The sequence below is a fragment of the Notolepis coatsorum genome (assembly GCF_963971535.1).
Source record: "Notolepis coatsorum genome assembly, chromosome: 12".
Taxonomy (NCBI): Eukaryota; Metazoa; Chordata; class Actinopteri; order Aulopiformes; family Paralepididae; genus Notolepis; species Notolepis coatsorum.
In genome coordinates this window covers 87774565-87786143 of record NC_140176.1, presented here as the reverse complement: position 1 = coordinate 87786143, position 11579 = coordinate 87774565, and the positions used below count along the sequence as shown (strand labels likewise).

The window sequence follows — 11579 nt, the reverse complement described above, 5'->3', positions numbered from 1 at the left end:
ACAGAAGGTTAACCCTTTCACTACCACACTACAGAAGGTTAACATTTCACCACCACACTACAGAAGGTTAACCCTTTCACTACCACACTACAGAAGGTTAACCTTTCACCACCACACTACAGAAGGTTAAGCCTTTCACTACCACACTGCATAAGGTTAACCTTTCACCACCACACTACAGAAGGTTAACCCTTTCACTACCACACTACAGAAGGTTAACCCTTTCACTACCACACTACAGAAGGTAAACCTTTCACTACCACACTACAGAAGGTTAATCATTTCACTACCACACTACATAAGGTTAACCTTTCACCACCACACTACAGAAGGTTAACCCTTTCACTACCACACTACATAAGGTTAACCCTTTCACTACCACACTACATAAGGTTAACCTTTCACCACCACACTACAGAAGGTTAACCCTTTCACTACCACACTACAGAAGGTTAACCCTTTCACTACCACACTACAGAAGGTAAACCTTTCACTACCACACTACATAAGGTTAACCCTTTCACTACCACACTACAGAAGGTTAACCTTTCACTACCACACTACAGAAGGTTAACCTTTCACCACCACACTACAGAAGGTTAACCTTTCACCACCACACTACAGAAGGTTAACCCTTTCACTACCACACTACAGAAGGTTAAGCTTTTACCACCACACTACAAAAGGTTAACCCTTTCACTACCACACTACAGAAGGTTAACCTTTCACCACCACACTACAGAAGGTTAACCCTTTCACTACCACACTACAGAAGGTTAACCTTTCACCACCACACTACAGAAGGTTAACCCTTTCACTACCACACTACAGAAGGTTAACCTTTCACCACCACACTACAGAAGGTTAACCTTTCACTACCACACTACAAACGGTTAACCCTTTCACTACCACACTACATAAGGTTAACTTTTCACTACCACACTACAGAAGGTTAACCTTTCACTACCACACTACAGAAGGTTAACCTTTCACTACCACACTACAGAAGGTTAACCTTTCACTGCCACCGGTTAACCGTCTGTAGTGTGGTAGTGAACGGGTTAACCTTCTGTATTGTCACAGTGAAATGGTTAACCATTTGGTAGTGTGGTAGTGAAAGGGTTAACCTTCTGTATTGTCGCAGTGAAAGGGTTAACCATTTGGTAGTGAAAGGGTTAACCTTCTGTATTGTCACAGTGAAAGGGTTAACAATTTGTTAGTGTGGTAGTGAAAGGGTTAACCTTCTGTATTGTCGCAGTGAAAGGGTTAACCATTTGGTAGTGTGGTAGTGAAAGGGTTAACCATTTGGTAGTGCGGTAGTATTAAGAGAGTACCAGACATAGCTCTGTGTGTGTGGGTGTGTGTGTGTGTGTGTGTGTGTGTGTGTGTGTGTGTGTGTGTGTGTGTGTGTGTGTGTGTGTGTGTGTGTGTGTGTGTGTGTGTGTGTGTGTGCGTTTATGGTCTGTGGAGAATGTGGTGTGTGTCATTGTTGGTTAGGCCATGTCGGTACTTAGGCCATCTGATAATGTTTATGGGCCTTTTCCATTGTGCACGCCCCTGACTTCATATTTATATATCCGTTATCACATTGAGAGACATACGTCCTCTATTCATCTGTCAATCTATAAAATTTGTTTTGATAAGTAGCTCAATCGAATGTAATATTAAAACATATTACATTAAACAGACCTGGTTGTGCTGAAAACAAGTTATATTCTAAATGTATTCAAAAGCAGTAAAGCAGAGGTCTTAAATCCTTGCATGCTCTGCATACAGGGACCAAGGAGTACTATACAGCTGATCTAAGATCTGATCTACAGCAGTGGGGCTTGGGACACCCAAGGGGGTCGTCAGATTATTTTAGGGGGTCATGCAAAAAAGTTCACAATCTCTGGTTTGGATCCTTTCTTTTTTCTTTTGAAATAAGGTGGTATATTTGAAGCCTAAGGCCCTCTTCCAATAGGTAGTGAAGTTAAACAGGGGAAATAAAAATCATTATTTAGTGTCAGTGTCCATTCTGTCTCTGCTTGATTGAGTAGGGGGGGGGGGGGGGGGGGGGGGGTCACGAACCAAAGAGGTTGAAGTAGAGTTCATTCAGCCTGGGAGACATTGTTATTCTCCATCGACCTCCAGGTCCCCTCGAACACGGCCCAAACGAACTGGACAGCATGCTTCTAAAGCTCCTTCCCAGAAGATGGCACCCCCCTTCTCCTAATGGGGGACTTCCAGCTGCCTGACTGACTCATCCCAGTCTCCTACAATCCTCTGACTCGACTCCCACCGTCATGCCTCCCACCTACAAGGCTGGCAGCTCCCTGGATCTCATATTCTCCTGTGACTCCAGCATAATTAACACCACGGCAACTCCCCTCCATATTAAATTCTGCTCTATTCTATTTTGTTACGTTCTATTCTATTCTATTCTATTCTGTTATGTTCTATTCTGTTCTGTTCCATTAAATTATGTTATATTCTATTATGTTCTATTCTATTGACTCAAGGCAGTGGTTGGCTAGTGCTGAACAGAAGCTTCAATGATATCATCACTGGAAGTTATTTCTGTGCATCACACACACACACACACACACACACACACACACACACACACACACACACACACACACACACACACACACACACACACACACACACACACACACACACACACACACACACACACACACACACACACACACACACACACACACACACACACACACACAGTGTGTATACGTACATACTTCAGTCTAAGTGGACAGTTGTGTATTAATAGGACTCTTAACTGTGCTAATAAAATACCAGGGTCATACCTTTTGCTTCCTGTGAAGAGAACACTTAGCATGTGTATGTGTGTGTGTGTGTGTGTGTGTGTGTGTGTGTGTCTGTTTGTGTGTGTGTGTACTTGTGAGTACACATGCACATACATCTACATCCCCTGTGTATAAACCGTGTGTTTATGTGTGAGGCAATACGGTATGTATTCATGTGTGTTTGTGTGAGGCTATATGGTATGTAATATTGTGTGTTTATGTGTGAGGCTATATGGTATGTATTTATGTGTGTATACTGTATTTTGAACAGGTGTAAGCTGGTGTACGCCACCACATACATCCTCTTTTAAATGATTCACTCTTTCGCCCTCATTCTGTCTCTCCCTCTATCCATCTCTCCCTCCACCTCTCTCTCTCTCTCCCTCCACCTCTCTCTCTCTCTCTCTCTTTCTGTCTCTTGCTGAGAGAGTGTTGGCTCCGTATCAGAAAATGACATCAGTGAGTGAAGCAGGTCAGATCCTCATCCATTGACTAGCTGTCACTGACTGCTAAATATGGACTAGAGTCCAGAACGTAAAAGGAGTAGAGAGAGAGAGAGAGAGAGAGAGAGAGAGAGAGAGAGAGAGAGAGGGGGGGAGAGAATAGAGAGAGATCAGAGAGAGATAGAGTGTAGATAGTAGAGAAAGAGAGAGAGAGAAGCCATATAGTGAGAGAAGATAGAGAGAAGATAGAGAGAGAGAGAGAGAGAGAGAGAGAGGAGAGAGAGAGAGAGAGAGAGAGAGAGAGAGAGAGAGAGAGAGAGAGAGAGAGAGAGAGAGAGAGAATAGAGAGAGAAGAGAGAGAGAAGAGAGATAGAGTGTAGATAGTAGAGAAAGAGAGAGAGAGAAAGAGAGAGAGTAGCCATATAGAGAGAGAAGATAAAGAGAGAGAGAGAGAGAGAGTAGAGGAGAGAGAGTAGAGAGAGAGTAGAGATAGAGAGATAGAGTAGAGGAGAGAGAGTAGAAAGAGAAAGAGAGGAGAGAGATAGAGTAGAAAGTAGAGTAGAGTAGAAAGTAGAGTAGAGATAGAGAGAGTAGAGTAGAGAGAAAGAGGGGGGATAGATAGAGTATGGAGAGATATAGAGAGTAGAGAGAGAGAAAGAGAGAGTAGAGAGAGAGGGGGGTGGCAGACAGAAAGACATAAAGAACACATAATATTAAACACTCCAGACCCAGAGTCTGTAGAGTCCGGGAAGACCCTCCAGCGACCAGCTCAGCCAGACTTCCATGAACCACTGACTCACACTGTAAGAATGCTAGCATGATACATCACTATAATATGTATAATATGTAGAGAGAGACAGACACAGAGAGAGAGAGAGGGAGAGGGGGGGGCGAGAGACTGAAATGAGCTCATAGTTCTGGGAACCCGAGGAGGTTCTGGAATGTTCCATGGACATTATCTATGGTCCAGAAGCAGACCTGCTTAAAATAGGACTTAGAATATAATCACGACTTTTAAATAAAATATATGCTTCCATTATCTCTTTTGGCCTAGCGGTGGCATGTCCGCTTGCCAAGCCGTGTAGGTGTCCGGTGACGTGTGAATCGACGCACCTCGAGTAATTCAACTCATTTGAAACGAAAAATGTTTGGCAGCGTGACTCCATGTGTTTTGGACAGCCAGGTTAGAGCTACAATTCGGAGTTTATTTGAATTATTTCCCCAAAATTACCATAGTGACCCATCCTCTCATTACACAGACGGTGGCTGTTATAATAGGTCTCATTCTAGATACACACGGTTGCTTTCCTGGGTGCCAGCAGTTGGCGTCTGTGTGTATTTAATTTTGTGTCTGTGACGTGTGTGAACATGACGCGTGTATGCATTATGTCTATATGTGTCTTCCTGTTTCTGTGTGTGTGTGCGTGTGCGTGTGCATGTGCGTGTGCGTGTGTGTGGCTCCACAGATATAATTGTCTTTTTCCCCCCTGAACAAGTTACAAACCAGATCTAACAGCACCCAGCTGGTATTGATTAATATGACTCTAATACGGCGTGTGTCTGTGTGTGCGTGTGTCTGTGTCTGTGTGTGTGTGTCTGTGTGTCTGTACTCTGACAGACCTTACTATACATGAAGTGAGAAAAGCTTGAATTATTACATAATACAGAAAAACACACATTATGTAAGAGAGAGTGCGAGAGTGCAAGAGATATATAGAGAGAGAGAGTGGGAGAGAGGCAGAGATAGAGGGAAAGGGAGAGTGGGGGAGAGACACAGAGTGAGAGAGAGAAGAGAAAGACAGTGAGAGACAGAGATAAATAGAGATATAAATAGATAGAGAGAGAGACAGATGTTAATTAAGGCCCAAATTAAATTGACATTATCAACTTCAGAGGCCAGAACGTGGGACCTATAAACACATGTACTATCCAATAGCATTGTGAGGCTGAACAAGGACCCATTGACTATGTAAATGTGCTCAAAACATTTAAAAGAAACATTTAAATATATATATATTTTTTTAAATAGCTAAAAGCTAAAAGTGCTGTTGTAATTTTGCAACCGAGGGTCTTACAGGTAAACTTTTCTTTAACCTTTATTTTTACCAGGTAGTCACTTGAGATCAATGATCTCTTTTTCGAGCAAGACCTCGCCAACAAATTTTCGTCTGAATACAAAGCTGACAAGAAGCACCAGTGAACGTTGTATGAAAGTGTGTGAGTATGTGTGTGTGTGTGTGTGTGTGTGTGTGTGTGTGTGTGTGTGTGTGTGTGTGTGTGTGTGTGTGTGTGTGTGTGAGAGAGTATGTGTGTGTGCGTGTGAGTATGTGTGTAGGTGTGTGAGTATGTGTGTAGGTGTGTGTGTGTGTGTGCGTGCGTGTGTGTGTGTGTGTGTCTGTGTGTGTGTGTGTGTGTGCGTGTGTGTGTGTGTGGCTGTGTGGCTGTGTGTGTGTGTGTGTGTGTGTGTGTGTGTGTGTGTGTGTGTGTGTGTGTGTGTGTGTGTGTGTGTGTGTGTGTGTGTGAGTATGTGTGTGTGTGATGTCTGCCAGTGTGTTTTTGGATCGGTGCGGTAGTTTACAATCAGGGATGGATCCATCAGTTGACAGGTTGTAGATTTACCGTCTGATTTCAGATCAGTTTTATCTCTCTTTCTAATCTCTTCTGAAGTCCACAAGCTGCTCCCGGATCTGGCTATGGGGTGTGTGTGTATTTCCCCGTCCTTACCTCCTCTGCTGGTCCAATTCCTCTGGGGAGGGTCCGTTTTGCACCTGGGGGCTCTGTCTTGGCAATGTGGGGCCTGTAGGGGGCGACACATACAGCGATAGCAGGGTGAGTCACTGTAGACTGCAAGGGGATTGTAGGTGGGTGGGTTAACTTATTGCCATTTCCGTAATGCTGCTTAAGAATTGCTAATGTAAGAAAAAATTAATAAAGTTAGTAACCATTTCATTTGAAGTGATAATCCAGAATGTACAGTATTTGGTCATATAAATTCAAGACCGAGCAGATCTGGTACCTACACCGTTACTGTATTACTATTACAACATTCGGATGGTAAGCCAGTCTTAAGGGATTGGCGGGCATTTTCCCAGATGCATTCAAAACAGCCGTCGTAAAACCCTTACTAAAGAAACCCAAACTAGACTAATGTACTGACCAACTATAGACCGATATCCAACCGCCCATTCATCAGCAAAAAATAGTCTCAATCCAAATGAATTCCTTTCTTTTTTTTTATCAAATTTTTTTATTATTCTTTTTTACATGAAAACAAGACAACACAATACAGTAACCATAATAATAATAAACAGAACTTCACAGGGAGATAACAGCAACAATAATAATAACAATAGAAATAACGAAAATTATAAAAACAGAGTATAACATTTTAAAATTTAAAGGGGTACTATCTTATAAATGGCCTTTCCCAGTATTCAGCACCGTTTCCCGGCCATGTGGACTTATATTAACACTTTGGATGACCTACCTGAGTTTTCTCGGGTTTACCCCCCGCGGGTTGAATGCCCATAACGAGAATATTCGTTTTTTCTTGTTTATTTTTTTTATTTGAATTCATATTTCACCAACCGAGTCTACTGTTGGTAAATCAGCCACTCCAGGCGCTTAGATGTGAAAAAAGCGCCCCCTATCGTCTCCCAGATGGTAATTCACCCTTTTGGATTGGACTCGATGAAAAGGCATGAGAAAAAAATACCCGGACTCCACATTTTACTTCTCACGCATGTGACCGGAGTCGATCAGCTTCATTCTGGACCCTCAGAGCAGCAGGGATTATGTGTTGTACAGTATACGCGGTGGATCAATAAAAGGATCGATTTTTGGAATGGCGATCAGGAATTGGAATAATCCATTTGGATACCATCTGATCTCAGGTAAGGAATCTATTTTACCAGTATTAGGATAATCAGACCCGTTTTCACGGAGATATAAGCTTTTCCCCTATAATGTGATATGGCTGTTTTGACTGTAAAAGCGATCAGGAACTGAGAGAATCGATTTTCAGCGCGCGGCACCAGCGTGCACACGTACACATATACTATCGATAATCTAGCGTTTATTTGAAAACGATTCATAAATAGGCCGAAAAATGACAACGTTCTAGAATATTCCAGTACAGGGTGATTATCATGGAATCTCTTCTTTTTTCCGTGAAAACGAGGGCTTTTCAAAATGATATAAAACGGAAATGAACCGATAAAAAAACAATCCGGTTCGACAATGTTGACTGGAAATGGGTCATTGATAATGCGACGGGCAGATTAGACACATAGCCATAATTTAAAACATAGATTAGGCGATATTAACGTTAACATTGAAGTGGTGCTGGGCATTCAAGCACTAAATGTGCGCCCCCTGCTGGGCATTCAAACTGTTAATAGGATCTATGTCTCAAATTCTCATATTGGCGCATTCTTCCAATTCCCCTCACAATATTCACCCTCACTGAACTGAGTCATCTGAAAATGTGCATATCTGTGATGTCAGAGATTTCTCAGCTGCATAATAATGTGGCAGTTGCCACCAGGCCACACAGTGGTTGGAGCCCAGCCTCAAAACGGCTTAAGATCTTGAGGTAGAAAAATGCTGTTTTTGAGTACTTGACTAGAAATACAAAACAATTAACCTTTTTGAGAAAAAAAAACCTACAGAGGTGTTCCATAGACTCACAGGAACTGTGTAAAAGTGCCCAAATAGTGAAAGAAATAGTAAAATAGCTCCCCCCAATAAAATTACCCCAGTTAAAGTTAAGGAGGACAACACAAAAGACAAGACAAACAAGACATTTCCTCCTCCCCCTCCCACGAGACCGCCGGACTCCCCCGGACAAGTACCCCAACCCCGCTCAGCCGCACACGGCGGTTCTGACCTTTTCGGCTGCTGCGACCCACAGTTCAATCCCAGCCTGTCCCACCCCAATCACCCGCGCTGTGGATATCTCAAGATAAATCACATCCATCAGTGTTAGGGACCAGTTAATCACTGTGAGCTTCTCAGGCTCCTTCCATCTCAATGCTATCAGCTTCTTCGCTGCTGTGACGCCTGCAAATGAACTCCTTTCTTAAATAAAACAACATCATGGAGGAATTTCAATCAGGCTTCAGAATATACCACAGGCACTACTACTAACGGACTAACATCACAAAGCTTCACACTTCACAGGGGAACCAGGCAGGGATGTCCACTCTCCCCCTCTCTTTTTGCCCTTTTTATTGAACCTCTCGCAGCAGCAATCAGACAAAATGATGATATCAAAGGAATCTTTACACACAATACTCACCATAAGATCAGCCTCTATGCAGACGATGTGTTGTTATACCTACAGGAACCAACCAATTCACTACAAGTAACTACCAAACTCATAGACTCCTTCTCTAAAATATCAGACTATGCTATAAATGGGTCGAAGTCAATCATCTTGCCATTGCGGGGGGTGATGGGAGTCCTGCAGCTCAGAGCCCATCCTTCCCCTTCCTCTCATGGAATATCAGATATCTAGGAATCAACATTTCACCCAGGCTGTCAGAGTTATTTCAACTAAATTGTATCCCACTGTTAAAAACAATAAAAGACGACAAAGATGGCTAAACTTACCACTCTCACTAATAGGTAGAATAGCAACTGTCAAAATGTCAATTCTCCCAAAAATAAATTATTTATTCACTATGATCCCAACCCAGCCTACCACCAATTGGTTCAACTCCCTGGACTCCACCATTACTAAGTTTTACTGGAAGAATAAAAAAAAGCAAGAATTTATTTAACCACCCTTCAAAAAAACTAAAACCAAGGAGGACTTGAAGCACCTAACTTTCTACTATCTGGCCAACCAATTAATATACATCTACAAATGGATTCACCCTACCCAACAATACAACCCTTGGGAAGACATTGAGAAGGATGTGTGCATGGAAATCTCACCACAAGATCTGCCATTCTTTAGCACAAGCATAAAACATCACTGTTGTTTTAGGAATACAGTAATTTTCACAACTCTGACAGCCTGGTGGAAAGCCAACAAAATCACTGGTAACACACTAACCCCCCTGTATTTACACCCCAATCTGGCACAACCCTGACTTTCAACTCGGCAAATCACCCATATACTTCCCAGCTTGGAAACAAAAAGGCATTACTCATCTTCACCACATCTTCACAGACAACAGCCTAATCACTTCTCAAGATTTGACTGAAGGATACGGCATTGGGACAGACCAACACTTCCAATTTCTACAGCTGAAATCAATTTTGATATCTAAAATTAACTCTACACAAAATGATCTTGAACCACCTCCAATTATATTAGCAGTGAATAAAATAACATCACAGAAGAAAATATTTTCAAAAATATACAAAATACTGGCAAGCGCAGACACTACATTCCATCTCCCCTTCACAAAATGGGAACAGGACTTGGCTTTCTCTCCCAATGCCGTATCCTGGGAACAAATTTGCACCAACACATTCACAATGACTAACAACATTAACCTTCAATTAATCCTATATAAGGTGTTACACAGAGTACATATCACACAGATCACAGGATGTTTCAAATGGGATATGCAAGCACAGATGTATGCTCCCATTGCACCCTCAACACCCCAGACAACTATTTCCATGCCACCTGGCTCTGCCCACCTGTTCAAGACTTCTGGAATTCCGTCATCAATACGCTATCCAGGGTCATGAGCTGCAGCATTCCTCTCTTCCCCTCCCTCTGCCTACTTGGGGATACTACTGCTATCAATTTATTAGTCCAGAACACCAAACCCCTGCTCGTTTCCCTAGCTGTCGCCAAGAAAACTATCCTCTTAAACTGCAATACTGGGCAATGGTTGGGCCTTCTCTCAAATTACATATCATAGGAAACAATCTCAACTAGGGATGTCCGATATTATCGGCCTACCGATATTGGCATAAAAATGTGATATCGGAAAATATCTATCGGTTTAAAAAAAAGAAAAAAAAATTTATTTATTTTTTAACATTTATTTAACCTTTATTTACCCAGGCAAGCAAGTAAGAACAAATACAAATTATAATTTTATTTATTGTCAAAGTATGCATAATGTTGTGTTAATTACACGACAAGAGATATGTAATGTTAATTACCTGAAATTATGGGGGGGGGGGGGGAGAGAAACCCTGCATATATCGGTATCGGTTGATATCGGTATCGGAAATTAAGTGTTGGACAATATCGGTATAGGTAAAAAAGCCAACATCGAACATCCCTAATCTCAACCATGGATCACATCGAAGTCTCACAATTTAATAGAATTGCTTGTGGATAGTCTAGGCTCCTAATCACATGAGATTGACCTGTGAGCCAACCACTACACAACCCACCCTTCCCTCAATCCCCCTCCTCACCCCTTACTTTACTTACTCCCCTCTATGCCCCCCCCCCCATTTCCCTTGTCATTTGTATTCATTGTTGTCCTTCACTGGGTCTCATTCTCCAACGGACTTATGACAAAAAGGGCTTTCTCTTAGGGCCATTTGAGACCTTTTCGGGCAAGACATGAATATAGACAATATATTATAATATAATATTAATTATATATGTTTTATTGGGACGGTTGGTGAATCCCCAAATCGGCGCGAAAAGGTCTCAAATGGCCCTAAGAGAAAGCCCTTTTTGCCGTAAGTCCTTGGTGAATGAGACCCATTGTCCTTAGGTGTAATTTGTTTGTCAATGTCTAGTCTGAGTCCCACCCACCTCCAGGGTCTGAGGCCCCACTTGTATTGTAGTGCAGACATATAATGAGTATAAAAATAGACAGAATAGGAGCATTGCATACATTTGCATAAAATAGACGAGAGTAAAATAGTGCAATAGAATAGTTCTCATCTACAGTGCAATCATAGTCTGGATGCAATGAGTCCAAGTAGCAGGGTGTATTAAAAGGCTATAATGAAGAGGTAAGTGTTTAGCTTGCTTTTGAAAATATGTTGTGATATAGCCTCCCTAATGTCCATAGGTAGGGTGTTCCATAGGGTTGGTGCATAATTCGCGAAGGCTGCGTCCCCAATTTTTCTAGGGGGCACATAGTTAACAAGATAATTGGCAATGTAGCTTGGTCCTGTTCCATTTAGTGCTTTGTTTATAAGGAGGAGGACCTTGAAATCGATTCTAAATGTTACCGGAAGCCAGTGCAAGTCAGCTAACACTGGTCTCTCCTCTTGGTTCTACAGTAGTTAATAGCCGAGCTGCAGAGTTTTGAATGAGTTGGAGTCGTTCTGTTGTTTTTTCCCGGGAGGCCAGTAAGGAGTGCATTACATGTGGGGTTGGACATTTTAACAC

The 11579-nt window shown here is 42.2% G+C and overlaps 1 protein-coding gene across 1 annotated transcript in view; it reads right to left on the bottom strand.

Moving 5' to 3' along the window:
• Positions 1 to 11579, bottom strand: part of enah (ENAH actin regulator) — a 193548-nt gene that overhangs the window by 60101 nt on the left and 121868 nt on the right. The window contains exon 4 of the mRNA XM_084325720.1: positions 5978 to 6050. Coding sequence (XP_084181846.1) covers positions 5978 to 6050 — 73 coding nt within the window. The remainder of the gene's footprint in view (positions 1 to 5977; positions 6051 to 11579) is intronic.